Raw genomic sequence first — 17169 nt, forward strand, 5'->3', positions numbered from 1 at the left:
GTGTAATTGCCGCTGTAACGATTCAACATGACCTTTTACCTGCTCCAACAGATCCAACAAGGTCGTTACCGCAGCGTCGTTTCTCACAGGTCATCAGCGTCTCATTGTTCCCATGATTAGACACAAAGTAGAGGCCTAGCGTCACAACCGCAGGTTGGGCTGCCATTAAACGGCTCACAATGACTTACAATTTCCAGTAATGACTTCTGATTTCAGGAAGTCTTCTACCCTTTAGTTAAAGTCGTTATTGAGTACTTTGTTTTGAAATGACCTAAAAATTTGGTCTAGAGTTTCTAGAGTTGTTCTAGTTAGTTTCAAAGTGTCACACAGCACTCGTATAAAATAAAATAAAAAAGAAGCGTTCGTTAATGAGTCCAACGCACCAAACTTCAAATGGACTTGACAGGAGAGAGCAAAGAAAGAAAGAAAGAGGAAGGGAGAGGGAGGAAATGTGTCATGAAGATGAAGAAAGCAAGGTGTGTGTGTGTGTGTGTGTGGGGGGGGGGGGGGTCCTTTGATCAAGAGCACTCCTCGTAGCACTCCTGTCTCCTCACATCCCTGCTACTGTATATCACTGCACACATTCAGGGCTCTTATTAACAAGGCAGTGCCGCTCCATCCTGGAGGCAGGTATTGAATAAAAAAAAAATTAAAAAAAGACTTGAAACACGTTGCCTTCAAAATGAGGACTGGTGACAGAGGGGAAAAAAAACAAAGCAAAATGCCCTACAAAGAGTTTATGATTCTGTCGTACACTCCCCCTTTAAATTAAATTCATTGACGCTGCTTGTAACAAAAGGGGGGGATAATATCAGGCATGGGCAAATATTTATTCTAAAAGCGGCAGGCTTAGGAAATGAGAGGCCTGCCGACGCTCGGCTTCCCTCTCATGGGAGAGCATGTTTGTCGGTGACAGTCATAAATATGTATCATGCTGCGAGATGACAGTGATTGTAATCTCATGGCTGCCTTTTGTCGAGCGTACCGAAGCCCCAAGGAAAAAGCCGCCGTAGGTGGCGAGCGCAGGCGAAAATTAAAAGTTGCACCTTCTTTCTGTCGTTTGGAATAAGTCACTCAGCGACAAGTGGTGGACCGGTTTAATTAGGGTGGGTTCCTCAGGCGAGGGAGTACCTCTCTCCCCGTCTCCCTCTGCTCACTTGGTTCTAATTTGTGGAAAGGTAAATAGTCAGCGGGTCGCTTCTCAACCGTGGCCATTAAAGCACGCTGGAGCAGAGCAATGGAGGATGTGTCCTTAATGCAAAGCTTTTGACTGCGATTGGCATCGCTCTGCGAAAATGAAACGCGACTTGTTTGTACGAGTTCGACAGCTGTGGCAGTTCATCTTTACTGAAGGGTGTCAAGTAGTTCTTCACACCCAGAATAAGTGGGCCTCTAAACTGGCAGCCACTTGAATGAGGAGGCCTGTCGTCCGTAGCAGTGAGTGCTGTGGCGTGCTGCTGCTTCACAGATGCTCTTCAGTGTGAGAGAACCCCCTCTGCTTTGGACTGACCCTTGTTTCCTCGCCTGCAGCTCTGAAGGACCCCTGCAGCGATGTGACCTGCAGCTACGGCAGCACCTGCGTCCAGTCGTCGGACGGCTTGTCGGCTAAATGCATGTGTCCCCTCGGCTGCGAGGGCAAGCAGGAGCAGACGGTGTGCGGCAGCGACGGGAAGGACTACCGCAACGAGTGCGAGCTCCATCAGCACGCCTGCAACACCCAGAAGAACATACGTGTGCAATACCAAGGACACTGTGGTAAGCTCTCTCCTCCGCTTTTCCAGAGGTTCAGTTTATCAACTGAGCATTCGAATAAGTCGATAATAGTGAAGAATGGGCATCCTAATTTTTCTCTGACAGTGACACCACCTACAAAGTTATATAATGAGGCCAAAACCTGATAGAATCCGAGGAAGGAAACAAATTTGAGATGGTGGAAATGCCAAAGTGCTTCTTAATTGATGAATGACCATCAGAAAACTGTCTCCTCCTCCTCTCTTCTCCTCTCCTTTATTCTCCTCCTCTGTTTACTACCTCTGCCTTTTGTTGTTCCTCCTTCACAGAGCGGACGTAGTAACAGCCGCCTCTGCTAATTCAAATTTTTCATTCAGCTTGCGTTACCTCACGGAGATACTCCTGCGGTGCGAATTGTTGTTTTGTCGAAGTAGGTCTTCAGAGCTCTCGTTTTTGTCTGGTATCCCCCCCCCCATCCTTGTTATCATCAAGCAATGGTTGTTTACTCCCAAGGCGCTCAACTTTTGAGTTTTTTTTTTTTTTTTGTGGCAAGCCAGATGGAGGGAAAGAAAAGCAGACACCAACTCCGTCTCCTAGCAGCAGGAGCCTCCAGGAGACAGTGGAGGGTGATGGGCACAGGGAGATGGATGTGTGGGTCCACGGGCTGAAGGTTGCGCGTATAAATCCAGCGTGAGTTGCCAAAGTGACCTGAGCTGCCTCGTTTTCCCCGCGGAGGGGCCGAGGCTCAGGGAACCAGTCGGCCCTGATGGTCCTCTAAATCTTCCTTCAGCCGATTCTGCTAAGTCTTGGCGATTTCAAGTTGCTAGCCCGAGCCAGACAAATGTTGCTGATTTGTCTGCACCGCTGGTTTTTGCAGCAAACAGGCCATTCTTTTTGTAATTACCCCACTTGCTCAGTAGGAAAGCATGGATCCTGGAAGCTGTTCTTCTCAGTTAATGGGAGGTAATGGTCTCCCAGATAATGGTCTGGCTGGTGGGTGAGGCACTGCGTCATGCAGAGACACTGCGTGCATTACGATAAAACCCCCGTTTGCTCAGTTGCTGGTCTCTGCAAGCCGTTGCATTGTGCTGATAGAAAACAATCCGAGGCCTGGCCAGTGGTCAGTCCGCCTCCCGGCCCTCAGCAGCCAAACCGCCCGCTCCCTTTTATATGTCCTAGCATTGTCACTCTTTGTATCGCAGCCAATGGTCTTTGGAAACCATTTCCCCTTATTCTCGATTTCTCTTTCTCTGCTCCTCTCCCCAATGATAGGGTGTTTCATCCTTGGTGTGTTTTGAATGACTCGGCGGTAGCTTGGCAGTGATTTAATATGTCACGGTGCTACATAAATCCTTTGTCTTCCCACACGCTGAAAGCGTGGCGAGCAGGATAAAGCCCAGGCTTCAGTTTCAAGGAGCAACACCCCTCGTCCCGCACATCCACAAACCAATTCCATTATGATCACGGACTGATAGGACAGAGTGTGCCAGACCTCCGCTCCCCTGGAAGGAGGGAGGTGCGAGAGAGCAAATCAAACCGATCGTCTCTTCATCTATTTCCTTGTCTCGCCGACACATCCAAGGTCCCACTCTGAGCTGCCGGGCCACTGATAATATCTGAGAAGTTGATCTTCCTCTCCTCTCCTCTCCTCCTTCCTTTTCCTCTTCCTCTCCTCTTCCTCTTCTCTTTGTAAGGTATATGGTTGTTTACTACTAATTAAAAGCTCGATCTAACAGGACGGAAGAAGTTTTTTCTTTAGAAGGAGTGGACACTTGCCAGTTTCAAATCAATTAAGCTGGGACTCATCACATCCTGTTATATTTTCAATGTCTTATTTATTTTGCCAATGTATTGTTGTTGTTCACTTTTCTACAGAGGACCAAACCATGGTCGGAGATGTTTTTGATTACAGTGTTGGTGCCCAATCCCCCAGAGTCTAATTAATATAAACACATGTTCCTTGCCTTATCAAATTCCACATGCTGTGCTGTACTGCAGTGCATTTTCATGGATGTCTCCACAGATCCGTGCAAAAACAACGAGAACAGTCTGAACACAGTGTGCCGGGTGGAGGCTCTGACCCGCCAGCCCCAGGCCTTTAGTCCGCCGGGGTCGTGCCCCCCGGGTAACGAGCCTCTGTGCGCCAGCGACGGCAGGACCTACACCAGCGAGTGCGCCATGTTGTCAACGGGTTTCCAGAAAGGCATCAAGCTCAGGAAGATCCACGCAGGAAAATGCAGAAGGCTGGGTAAGGACGAGGCTTTATGATCTTTTAGAGTGCACGGAAGAGTCATAGTTAGATATTAGTTTTAAACAAAGGGCCTCTTTATCTTCAGATCCAGAAATTCTGGGAAGTTTGTCTAGTGCGGCTCACAAATTTCATCCTCCAATAAAATATATTTTTATTATTTTCCTTTCTATGAATGAGTGCTTTTGCTTTATTCTTCCTGTTATTATCCTAAAGAAAGTGAGATATGTCAAGACAAATGAAAAGAAATACATGCCTTTGTGTATATACAAGGCAAATAACAAAGTGACATTTATTTGTCCATTGAGATCCTCCCATCCTTCTATTAGTCACACTCAAGTTTCACATTATTAGTCACCACTAGCCATGCAGCACACCTACTGCAGATATGTGCACACTAGATGTAACGTCTTTATAACACCCACTCTTTCACCTGCAGGATCACAACACTGCTTGCTTACATTTGTAGAGTGCTAGTTATTTGAAAAGTGACATTTATATGAACATCATGACAGATGAGACTTTTCGGTTGTTGTGGTCGGGGGCGGTACACATCAGTCTTTCTACTTTGTGTGGCACTCTAAATATATAATAAACCTTCATGTCCGAATTTATCTCAAGGGTCAGCTAGTTGAATCAGCCCTGTAAAGCATGTATTACACCCGTCAGTTCACTCGAGGTTACGTTGTGTCAGCAGGGCACGTTTTGCTTTGCCTAGGCTAGAAAGTGCACACATATATGAGCAGCCTGTACAAAGAGGGAGGAAGTCTATGTGGGGAGAAAGTCTGGGATGGTTGGATAAACAAACAAACAAACAGGACGTTCACCGAGTAGAAAGGTGATTTGCAAGAAAACCAAAAAACTATTTGCTTACATAACGTAGCTTATTAAACTCGCGTATATGTGCTTAAAGTAACTTAGGTGACATAAGTGTAAAATGACTTATTTTAACCCAAAACATGGTTTCCCTAAACCCAACCTCGTGTTTTTTGGTGCCTAACATCAGGCATCACACTGTCATTTACGCAGGCATTACGCTGTACTGAGCAATGTTTGCCCAAGATGCAGGTGATCTTACATTAAACTCAAACTGTGATACAGAGATAAATGACTCGGAGGTCTCGGGGTCTGTACTGTATCCATGCCAGCTCTAGCCTCCTCCGGCCTGATAAGAGTCTCCAGGGCTGTTATCTGTGCTATTAGAACACAGGGTTTAAGCCTCAGTCAACAAAGAGCTGTCATCTTCTACTGTACATCCGATAGCCATCGGAGGAAATCCAATTTTCCCACTGTGTTGTCGGCGGGGGCGCCGCAAAGCCACAGCTGTGTTGGTTTACAGCATTAATGTGTGGAGACCCCAACCCATGTACCCCCCCTACCAACGCCAGAGACAAGAATAGATCACTGCATCTCTGGTACAGTCAGCATTGAGCGTCAGATACACACTTTTTTCACACACCCTGGTTCTCCTGTTCTGTTCTGCTTGACGGGCTAATGGAGGAGTGCGAGGGCTTAAAACTGCTCAAATCCCAGCCCCAGTAGCGTTGTGTGTGCGGACATGTGTATGCATGGGTGCAAGTGGATGAACATTTTTTTTCCTTTTTTTTTTTTTTTTTTTTTTTTTTTTTTTTTTTTTGTGCGTTTTCTGATTGTGCCTTTTTCAAATGAAAGAATAATTCAATTTGAAACAGACATCCATGAAATCATGTCCCAAAGCAAATTACAAATTGGTAACTAATGAAAATGGCCATTTCGACTTGTAACCATGACATTGCACATCCTCGTAGCCCCTCTCACTCAGATACAGCAGCGATGTAATTAAGTGTGGCATGACAGGCTTTTAAAGAATGGAAAAGGAGGAATTGAATTGCTGTACAAATTTGATCCACTGATCAGGAATGAAATAAATTCTCAGTGTAGTGAAGGCGTCCAGAACAGAGGCCTGCTTCAAATTGAATTGTCTCACTTCAGTGGCAAATGTCCCATTTCACATTAACAGTATTTCTTTAGTTTTCTTAATTTCCGCAGAGGATTTCTGCTTAGTGAGTCAAAATGGCTTGAATATGATAATGTAGACTTTAACTTGACCCTAAAATTAAGTTTGTGATTAATTCTTGAGTTTTTTAATAAAGTTAGAGGGGAGTACAGCAAAGTTCATCCAGTGTTCCTGGGTAATTACAATGTTATTAAGTTTCCCTTAATTAATGTTTCTAATTATTTTTGTTCTTACAAAAGATATAACTTTCATAAAACAAAAGAAAATAAATCATTGAAAGGAAATGAAAAAAAAAAAAAAGCTTTTCTGAACTGAAGTAAAAATGATATTATCCATAACCAAAACTATAACTACTGCACTTTGAAAAAAAAGGTAAATATAACTTTCAGTCATCCAGTCACTTCTGTGAAATAATTAAAAGGTAAAAACAAAAAAAATTAACAGCAATTATTTTTTGGTGAATTACTCTCTTCAGAATTTGCCTTCATTTCTCTATTAAACATAAATGGTGTTACTTTCTATAAGTCCACAAACTAGTTGTTTTTGTTTTTCACCGAATGTGTTTCGAACAAAATGACCGTTGGAATGATAATAAACCAGCAAGTTCAAACTATCAAACAATGAACTTTAAACAAAAGTTCAAAGTTCTTGATCGAATAGAGTGGTTCTCAACTGGTGGGATGCGACCCAAAAATGTGTTCTAGGGCCATTTTGAGTGGGTTACAAATATGGTTATATATAAAAAAGAAAAATGCAGGGGGGAAAGAAACCTTTTTATTTAAAATTCTACAGAAGTTTTGCTTCCCCCTTTTATTTGGAAAGGCATGCAATTCCCATGATGCATTGCATGCGCAGTTGCCTGCTGCCAGCGATCATGACTAACAACCAAAACTAACATCGTCACTTCAGTCGGAAGCTTCAGTCGGTAGCACTTCAGGGTTAGGATTAAATAAGTCTGATTCTTTATTTCACATTTCATACAGTTCGGTTTATATTCTTGAAACTTGATGAGCAAGTCCAAAAGTCTTTGGAAAGCATCATTAATCAAGATAAGTTTGCCTTTTATTTCACTGGGTTTTCATCCCTAGTTGCACTTTTCTTGCATAGTAACTTAATGACTAATGGTAAATGTGGGTCCTGAAACTGGACCAGTTGAGTACCACTGATCTAATACAATTACATTACATTACATTTAGCTGACGCTTTTATCCAAAGCGACTTACAATAAGTGCATATCAACCATGAGGGTACAAAACCCAGAACAATACAATGATACAAAAGTAGTCCTGCTCCTCTATGACCACTTCTGTCACCTCATTATTTATTTCCCTACCGAGTAAATTTAATTAAAATCGATTTGTAATCCATTAGGCCATTAGATGACTAACGGTTGGATCATAATTTAGTTAACAAACATAAATTCATTTCTGAGGTTTTTTTTCATGTATTTCCACATGAGGCTTAACCTCTTCTGCTGAAATCAACCAGTCCACCCTGACATGCAATCACTGTTCAGATGAAAAGAGATTTATTTCACCATGGTTGGACCTGCAATGTGAAACAGCAGGAAGAACAATCAGCTCAACACTTTTCTCGTTTGAAAGGTTGAGTCTTAGAGTACTTCTTTTGTCCTTTCCTCTGTGGTGATCAGGGTATCACGCTGTTACAAACATTTATAGTTAAAAACAGCTCTAAAATCCTAATCAGCATCTGTACAGATGGGTGACAAATCAAAGGAAAAACCTGAATAAAGAAGTGAATGCAGAGTCTTTGAATCGTTTGATCTGTCCGAAAATAGGTTAGGGTCAAGAGTCAGTTATACCTGAATTACTTTACTTTCTCTTGCAGAGGAGTGCAAGGAGGAGTGCTTCTTCAACGCTGTGTGTGTGGTGGAGCAGCTGAACACCCGCTGCTCCTGCGATCCCATCGAGTGCGAAGGCACCTACAAGCCCGAGTGCGGCAAGGACGGTCACACCTACACCAACGACTGCATGCGACGCAAGACCGAGTGTCTGACCAAGGCCCTCATCCCCATCAAGCACCCGGGGCCCTGTGGTGAGTGGAGCTGGAAAGCGGCACTAATGCTCTATCAAACTTTGGTTCTGTGTCTTATTTTTAATGTGTTTTTCCCTCTGAATCTTCTAGGCTAACTGTGTGTGTGCATTTTCCTGAAATGTGTCAGGTGATGCTCTCTAAAGGGGGAGGGGGGAGGGTTGGGTAATCCAAACAGGATGTGTATGCCTTCTTTATAAAAACCGTGCCTTCACTCCTCCACTCGTTCACCTTCCATCCATCTCCTCACCCCGATCCGCTTCATCCCTCCATCTCAGCCAAAACGAAACGTCACCTTCATGTTTTCATTCATCCGCTCTCCGTCTCCTACTCCTCCACTGATGCTATTCTTCTACGTCAGCGGCTTTTGTCGTGTTTTTTTTCCTCCTCTGTCTTTGTCTTTTTGTCTTTGTGTGCTCTTCTTGTATATAAAAAAAAAAAGTCTATTCTTTCTTGTTTCAGTGCGTCAGTCAGTCTGTCTGTCTGTCTATGTCCATGTGGCCGTCCTCCCAGCTGTCTGGCTGCAGGTGGAAAGTGGGGTCACCCAGTGGGCGACCTCATCAAGCGCCTTCTGAGGGGTGAAGCCCTTCCCCTCCGCTCCGTGTGGACCTAACAGGAGGGGTCTTGTACTGCTGTCTTTTTCCTCTCTCTCCCCTCCTGTCTCTCTGTCTTTTTGTGTCATTAATGTATTTTCCTTCTGTTTACCCTCCTGCTAAGACGAGATCCGTGAGGTTGGAGAAGTCTCCCTCTCTTCCCGCTTGCTCTGTTTTATTTCCTGTCTAACAAAAACAAAAAGCTTTTCCCGTTCCTACCTTCCCAACCACCGCTCACCTCTGACTCTCTTCTTGCTGCATGCTGTAGTGCACGTCAGCTCCTAACCTCTCTGCTGCCAGAACAACCCCTCTCTCCATCATCAGAACTGTCTCATAAAAGCGTGCCGTCCGTTCAATGCTTAAACCCTCAGTCTCTTACCATTTGTGAGCGCAGATGCTGCACTAGAGTTGGAGTTCGTTAATTTTGTTGAATCACTCTGAATGCTTTGTGTCCAGACCTTTCAACAACTAAAAGTAACTCAAGTTAAAAAAAAAAAAAAAAAAAGCTTGTCTAAGACTTTAAGTGACATCTGGAAACGCCTTTGTTAACTGAGAGGGTAGAAGCGCTACAGCTTTGGATGTAACCTAGTCAGTTTACAACCTGAAAAGACAGCGCTGTGGGGCAGTCAGGTTATGGCTATCAGTGAGCAGGACGTAGTATCGCCGGGTTTCCAATCAGATCGAGTTAGGTCCCCCGCTTGCTCCCCCCTAGCTCGATCACTTGATTTTTGGTTCAGTATAGACACCGGCTGTATTTGATCAATTTAAGTGCACCATCTAAAGCACATGGTGTAAGTGCATTGAGATCGTGTCCAGATCCACTTTTTCAGGCTCATGGTTCAGAGAGGTTGTACTTAGTCTCGTGATCATATATGTGATTTGGGCATACCTTGAAATATACCAATCAGAGTGCATCTCCCATTCCCTTTAAGAGACAGGTGTGCTTGTGCTTGTATGCAGATTCATGTACACAATAATCATCTGTCATACTTCTTTTGCACCCGATATTATTATCTTAAGAATGCCCCTTTAAAATAAGAGTAAAGTACTTTATTTTACTGTTATTTTGTTGCTCAAACAAGACATCACTTTTAGTTGCCTCAACGTGCCCGTGCGCCAACATTACACCTGACCATTCCTCATTTTAAGACCAACAAACCCATGGTCACCCAGATGGGTGTAAGTACATTTGCTATTCAAACAACATGTGTATGGCAACCAATATGACAAACAATATGTCTGAAACTCATAAAGACACTAGTGCTTGACGCCACTTTGCGCCTGGTGTAAGATAGACCTCATGGTGTTAATATGAAATTCAACCAAGCGAGTGACAAAGTGGAGTGATGTGTCTTTTATGTAGCACGGCAGGAAGTAAAGAGGTAGAAGTCAGGGTGGAAGATGTTCTCTTTTTAATGTTCAGTCATTAACTGTGGCCACAACTTTTCTTAGTTGCGAAACCTGAATCTGCCATATGTACAGTCTCTCTCTGAGCTTAACCAATTATAATTGCCACATGCAATATTTTAGAAATAAATCATTTTCAATACATGAACACAGGCATTAAATAAACCTGTTATTGGATATAATTTGAGGTCATGCAGAACTGCCTGATATCAACCTTCAGTCTGGTGAAAATAAGGCTTCCCGCTGAATGTATCCTCTTGTAAATCGTTCTTTGCTAATAAAAGAAGAGAAATAAACTCTTCAATAAGAGATTTGTTAGCCTCTGAGCTTAGTGAACCAACACTAAGCTGAACACATTTCAGTAGATGTACAGGGTGAAAGCAGGTTGGCAGAATTTCAGCTGAATGTCCAAGAACCATTTAGCACACTTCTATCTAGATTTTTTTTGCCAGTGTGAAGGCTTCATTTAAAGTGTCAATTCATCCAAATTAGGAATGACGTCTTTGTTCATTGTAGGAACACAAATACACATTTCTGCTCATTTGCAGAGGCGATGTGAAGGCCTTGTCTGAGATTAATCTCCTCCAATATGGGAAGCCTTTTTGCTCTTTTTCTCTCCTCACATGGATATCACAGCATGGACGATAACGTTGGAGTAATCTGCTTATGCTGTTTGGTGTCACATTACCTCAAACAAGAAATCAACCCCCCAAAAAATAGACATTTTGTGTTAATTTTTGCGCAGAGTCGCTGTCAACACTGTAATTGTTGTTGCGACAGAGGCCGATAACACAAGAGAGAGAGAGAGAGATCTGTACGTCCTCTGGGCATCAGGGCGTAGCTGAAAACCAAAGTTATCTCCAGTCGTCAGCGTCAGGAGGCACCAGAACTCATTTGCATTATTCGGCCGTGTGAGCTGTGAATAAATTAAGTGGTGGAAATGGCAGTGGGAGCGCTTATATGTTTTGCTCTGTTTCATTATTTCTGGCAAATGGTGTCTCAGTCCCACACTACCCCCAACTCGGAGACACACACACACACACACACACACACACACACACACACACACACACACACACACACACACACATACCCTGTCCCCTCCCCTCCCTCGTTTGTTTAGTTTTTTTTTCCTCGCTCTTCATCCTTCCTCCTTTCCTCTGCACATCGCAGCCGTCAGCGACTGGTAGTATGTTTCTTTAATGCATTTTTATTGACATTTGCATATTTTTCAAAACACAGCGCCACGAACGCCACCACCCCTCGATACGGTTTTAATTAAACATCAAAAGAGGCAAGCGTAGGTGCCCACTGAGACTGTTGGTTTTCTCAGACAGATGATATGCATGCAAGGAGTGTGTGTGTGTGTGTGTGTGTGTGTGTGTGTGTGTGTGTGTGTGTGTGTGTGTGTGTGTGTTCTATACGTGTAAGAACTTTCTTTTTATTTTGTGTTTTTACCCCCCACTGTGTCAGAGTCCACACTAGTCGGAGGTCCCTCTCTGAAACAGCACCACCTAAAAGACTTAAAACACTTCGCCCGAGAGATGCGTGCACTCTGAAGGCGTGAGAGTCTTTCTGTCTTCCAAAAAAGACCGGCTTGTTGGAAATCAGTCAATAGCCCACGCTGATAATGTGACAGAACACACACAGATGCACGGTCGGTACAGTGCGAGATACACTCCCTCTTTGTGCTCTGTTGTGCTCTCGCGGTGACTGGCAGTGTCAAAAGACATCTGCACAATGACCGTTGTGTCGCAGTTTTTGTCATACACACACACACACCCACACGTCAAGGCTTTAGACAAAGTTTCCTGTGTGTGAAAAGGAAGAGTTTTATGTATTAAATCATCGTTATTTGATGAATAATGCTTTCTTTTCCTGTTTCATTGGCTGAGTGGTGCGCGGGTGCGCGCTGATCGATCACTCCGCCGGCTGTCAAACGGAGGAAATTCTCTAGCTCTGACACGCTCGTAAATCTCCTCTCATGTGGGAGACGGCGCCTAATGTCACCGCTCCCCTGCGGGTGCTCACTCCCACAAAGGGTTGTCATACAAGAGAGCCACATGTCTGAAATGTCCTGACTGCTGTCCTTCCCCCGGACAAACAATTTGATCGATATCTAAAGCTCTTCAATTTAGAGATGCAGACTCGGCGTGGCGTTTAGCTGATTAACTTATGTCCAGGCCCAGTGACAAATCTGCCAGACGTCCGAGAACACGTGAGCGCCTGAAGGACTTGCTGGAAGTGAATCACAGCGGGCTGCTGGGAAAGGAGGGTGAATAGGGTCGCAGCCTTGAGGTGAAATATAAGATCTCTGTGACAGGAGGAAGAATAGATGATTGTCATCACCACGTCAGCACATGAGACGACACAGCTGCTTGCCACTAGTCATCACTTATTCCATTTAAATCCGGACTTTACTGCCATCTTGTTTGCCATCTCGCTGATTGGAGGGTTGGATTTTTCACCACCTGTTCAAAGAGCTTTAACCATGTTGCTGTTCAAGTAGAAAAATGGATTCAAACCTCACACTGCGGTGGAACATGCCTTCACTGAGTGCCTGATTAAAATGAAAAGATAAAAATGATATCTGCTAATTGATTATAAATCCATACGGCTGCTTTCACAATGTGCAACACAGTCCGGAATATTTTTAGGCTTAAGCAAAGAAATCCTGTTTTTTGTTCTCTCCTTCCCATATGATGTCAACACAGCAGGGTACCAACACAAACTAAACAAGGAAGTATGCATGCAGGGTAAGCTATTGTGGCAGAAATGGAGTAGTAATTGTTCAGTTATATTTAAAGGTCTAAGCCCACTGGCACCCAGAAGTTTTCAAAGGCTTTCTTTATGTCTTGTTTTCTTTTTTTTATGTCAGTTGTAACATAAAAGTGGACATAGCTTCCGGGTCTGAACAGTGAAGCGAATGCGGAAGTGCTTTAATTTGCGATTCCACTGAGGGTCACTAGGGGTTGGCTCCAAAAAGGCTCTGGCTGCATAAACTCCCATCCAATTTCTCTCATGAAATACAAAGTCAATATGGTGTCATTCGCTGAAGCCACTCCTTCTTATTAGTTTCATGGTGGTTTATCTGAAGATAATCCCATCATTAATTATAATTTAGGCTTGTAAAAGCAGCATTTTGTATCTTGTTTGTATCCTCTAGAATTTGTCAGGTTTAAATAGCTCATCACATGGATAAAGGTTATACCCCAAAAAAATAGAGTAAATTCAACATGTCACTTAGCGTTAGGAGGACTCTTTTGCATGCCTATATGCCAAAATGTGAAAGTAATGGAGCCAATCTGATGGTAAAAACCAACAAGCCACCAAAAAAAAGCTCTTAACTTGACGGAAAACATAAAAAGGATTTTGAAGGCTGAACATAAACTTCCATTGAGGGGCAAATATTTATTTTTCTTTCAAAAAAATTTGGCTTTTTCAAATTCTATTTGGCCCGGCTTGTTATCACAGCTTACTTCCTGCCCAGTGGGGTTTTTCCTACAGCTCTAAGTCAGGCTATTTTAGTGCATATTCAGTAGTACTTTGAATCAATGGAAGAGACTGCCAGTGTGTGCAGTGGCTCACCACAAGTCCCGGGAGCCTGTTGATGTAGCGGCCTCGTGTCTGGTATTAACAGAATAAGAAGTATAGAGGGGTCTCTAAATTGCTAGTTATGCCCTTCATGAGATAGAAATACGAGCGGTGGTGTGGCTTTTAAGAGCGCAGAGAAGGATAATTGTGTAAAATCACCAAAACAGCTTGTGAGGAACACTTTGGCAGAGAAGTGAACAAATGAAAAAAAAGCTTGTTTTGCGGACACAAATTCTTTATTCACAGCTCTTTTGTCATTTCATGTGTCCACAACTGGGTGTGTGTGTGTGTGTGTGTGTGTGTGTGTGTGTGTGTGTGTGTGTGTGTGTGTGTGTGTGTGTGTGTGTGTGTGTGTGTGTGTGTGTGTGTGTGTGAGAGAGTGTGTGTGAGTGAATGTGACTTCACGATTGCAGAAAAACTCGTGCAAGTTGCTTGAAATGTGCTGCCTGTCGCCTCCGGAGGTTAACGCAAAATCACTCAGCGGAAGACACATTGTCATTGACAAAGAGCCCTGCAAAGCAGGAAAGAAAAATCAGTCACCTTAGGTGTCAAGACTCGGTGCAGAATATTTTATCATTTGCATGTTTATTTGATGAGTATCTCCGCCTGTGCGTTTGTGATTGGACTCACAAACAGTTGTGGAGCTTGGAGTATGTAAGTCAGCCTGAGATCACCAGTGCTGTTATTTCTAATCAAGTTAATTAGAGAGAATGCCGTGGGAGCCAGATTGACAGCAGCTAGGGACCACCGGTCCACTTACTGCGGCCCGCAGGCTGTCATTGAGCAGAAATTGCAGAGAAATGTGGGTCAACAGGGTGTCAGAAGAGACTCATGGCAGCGTTGTGGGTGTCGCGCGCCATTGGACTGTGCTCAACCACGCGATTCTTCCAATTTCTACATCTTTCATTTCTTTCTTTTTTTTTTTTCTTCTTTTTTTTTGTTTCTTCTGAGCCCTTCCTCGTGTTGTAGCTCCAGACTTGATTGGAGATGCAGTAAATGTTTCTCTTACATTTTTACACGTTCCTTTTGTGTACGTCAGTCTGAGGAATCATTCCTTAAGCTTCCGATGCCGCGCACATCCTGATGAGAAAATCCTGTTTGGATAGACAAACAGTGTTTACATGTCCTCTCACCTCTGATAAACACATGTCACCAGATCAGGCATCCCAGCTCGTCTTTCTTCTCCCTCTCATGCTGTTTTTAGCTTGTTTCCATTTTGAAGAGCAGCACGTTCTTAGTTGTAAATGTACAAAGAGGCTTCGACTCACCTCCTGCCTGTGATAAGTATTCAGTGGTAGACAGACACAGCCTGCGGGTATGCCTTTTGCTGTATGGTAATATAGCCTTTTCTCCGCACCTCCCTTTCCCTCAACTAATATGATACATAAATGTTTTTAATGTGCACGAGGCAAAGACAGTCAGATCAAAGCCCCCCTTGCAAGTGAAGACATAAAGGAGGTGGGGCTTGCTGCAGATTGGACTCGCCCTATCAGGGTCCTGTGTTGTGATGGCTTGCAGTTGTAGGTGATTCCCTCTGCCAGTTGGCTACTACAAGCATCACCTGGATTACACCGATTCACTGCCCTGCATAATACAAGGGGAGCGATTTGGAATTGCACACAGACCCAAGGGGGAAAAGTCCAATTAACATATGTATGAGCTGAGCGGCGATGGGAGGCAGCTCCCGCCAAAATAATCTCCCAGCATTTCCACCGACATGTTATGGGGGGTTAACAGTGCACGCCTTCTCACTGCAGCAGCCACGGAGTCGCAGCCAGAAGTCCTCGCAGAGTTTGCAACCTAACGAGGGCTTGTTAAGCTTTAGAAGTCAGATAACATCGCTAAGTGGGCAGTAATAACACTTCTGCCAGACAGGTAAGCAGATATCAGGACATCAGAGAAATGTGTCCTCCCACAATTTGATCGCCGCTGCCTCTGCTGGGGAGAGTTGGCACCGCAGCTGAACCTGAAGTAATCCTCTCTGAGTCCTTAAGTGGGGGCAAGCCATTAAAAAATACCACACATTAAAGTAGAAAAGTTACACAGCGGCTGTCAGGAGAGGACACAGACTGAGATAAAAACCCAGAATGTAAAGACCTCTCATTCGTGGTGGTAATACAGAAACAAAGCAGAGTGCACTCCAGTTGAGCACAATTCCCCCCCCCCCATCCCCCCCCCCCCCTTTTGTTTTCACTGACTTTCCCCCACTGCCACAGCACCTGCTCAGCCACTAAAACAATGCCCTGGCTACTGTGCCATGTGTTTGGCACCACAGATGTTCCCATTCAACTGTCAAGCTAATTTTCACGTATAGATAGCTCGCTTTCAAGCCCAGCAAATTTGGTTTATTCTGGACTTGCCTGACAGAAACACTGACACATGCATGAAGAGATGGATTTAAGTGTTTTGGGTGAAGACCAGGGAGAGGAAAGAGAGCTGGAAAAGGCTGTGTGAACACCATCCCACAAGCCTTAGTTGTGACAGGCTGCCGTTTCAAAGCTTCTGCCTGCATCCAAGAGAGAGTAAAAAGACAGCTTCAGTTTTTAACTGTGTCATAAGATTTTTACACTGAGATTTGTCAGTCTTATTTTTTTTTATTTTTTTTCTCGCACCATCTCTAGTTAATAAATCAGCCAGAATTCCCCCCCCCCCCCAGAGGTAGAGGATGATAAAAAAAAATTAGTTTTGGAAGGGAAATTCTTTCATCTTTTTTATGAGTGTGAAACAAAGAGAATGGGAGACAAAGGCGTTATCGGAGGCTGCAGTTGTGTTTCAGGAGCCTGTCCTTGGGAAAGTGGGCTGGTGAACTTTTATGGAGGCCAAGGTTGCACAGTTAAGCTGGGATCACAAGCTTTACAGCTGTTACACACACACACACACACACACACACACACACACACACACACACACACACACACACACACACACACACACTTGCAGACGCACACAAGGCGTTGAAATGCGATCACGGGGAATCAATTGTTTTTGAACCGGTACCAAATTAAGCAGCATTGAGCAGCTTACATATTTATGTGGCACCTCCGAGCTCTTTTGAAACAGCAGCTTGGCATCAAAACACAGAAATCAATAGCTGTGTTCCACCTGCTAATCTGGAACATTCACTTTCGGAAATGAGGGAGCCCGTGTCCTTGCTGGAGATTCGGAACGATTTCCTCAATTACAGCCTGGACAACCAATAATACCTGCTCTACTTTTTATTGTTTTAATATCTCAGCTCAGTATCATAATTCCGAAACACGATCCAAATGATTGGTTTTAAGATGTCTGGGTGACATGGATCGTTATCTAACATACCCCTCTCATCGCCTTTAATCAGAGTGAAACAAGCTAATTGCCTCAGCCTGTGTTATCGGTTGATAATTTACCCCTGCATTAGCGCCATGAGTTGAGGCTCTACTGAATGTCTCCGTGCTGATAAATGAATCATGGGGCTCCGAGCATGCCGAGTCAGCCCCCCTGTGTTGCCATCTAATCCCATAATGGTCTCAATAATGATGGAGCCATGGGTGGTGTCATTACAAGGGGCA

At 44.0% G+C, this 17169-nt stretch overlaps 1 protein-coding gene across 8 annotated transcripts in view; it reads left to right on the top strand.

The window, feature by feature from the left end:
* The window catches only part of agrn (agrin), a 280463-nt gene that overhangs the window by 186110 nt on the left and 77184 nt on the right, over nt 1-17169 (top strand). For all 8 annotated transcript variants that reach the window (XM_069140920.1, XM_069140922.1, XM_069140921.1 and 5 more), the window contains 3 exons: nt 1531-1755; nt 3755-3979; nt 7824-8030. In XM_069140920.1, coding sequence (XP_068997021.1) covers nt 1531-1755; nt 3755-3979; nt 7824-8030 — 657 coding nt within the window. The remainder of the gene's footprint in view (nt 1-1530; nt 1756-3754; nt 3980-7823; nt 8031-17169) is intronic.

The sequence above is a fragment of the Embiotoca jacksoni genome, unplaced genomic scaffold (assembly GCF_022577435.1).
Source record: "Embiotoca jacksoni isolate LCO1_2020_lvr unplaced genomic scaffold, fEmbJac1.0.p SCAF_9, whole genome shotgun sequence".
NCBI classification, from domain to species: domain Eukaryota; kingdom Metazoa; phylum Chordata; class Actinopteri; family Embiotocidae; genus Embiotoca; species Embiotoca jacksoni.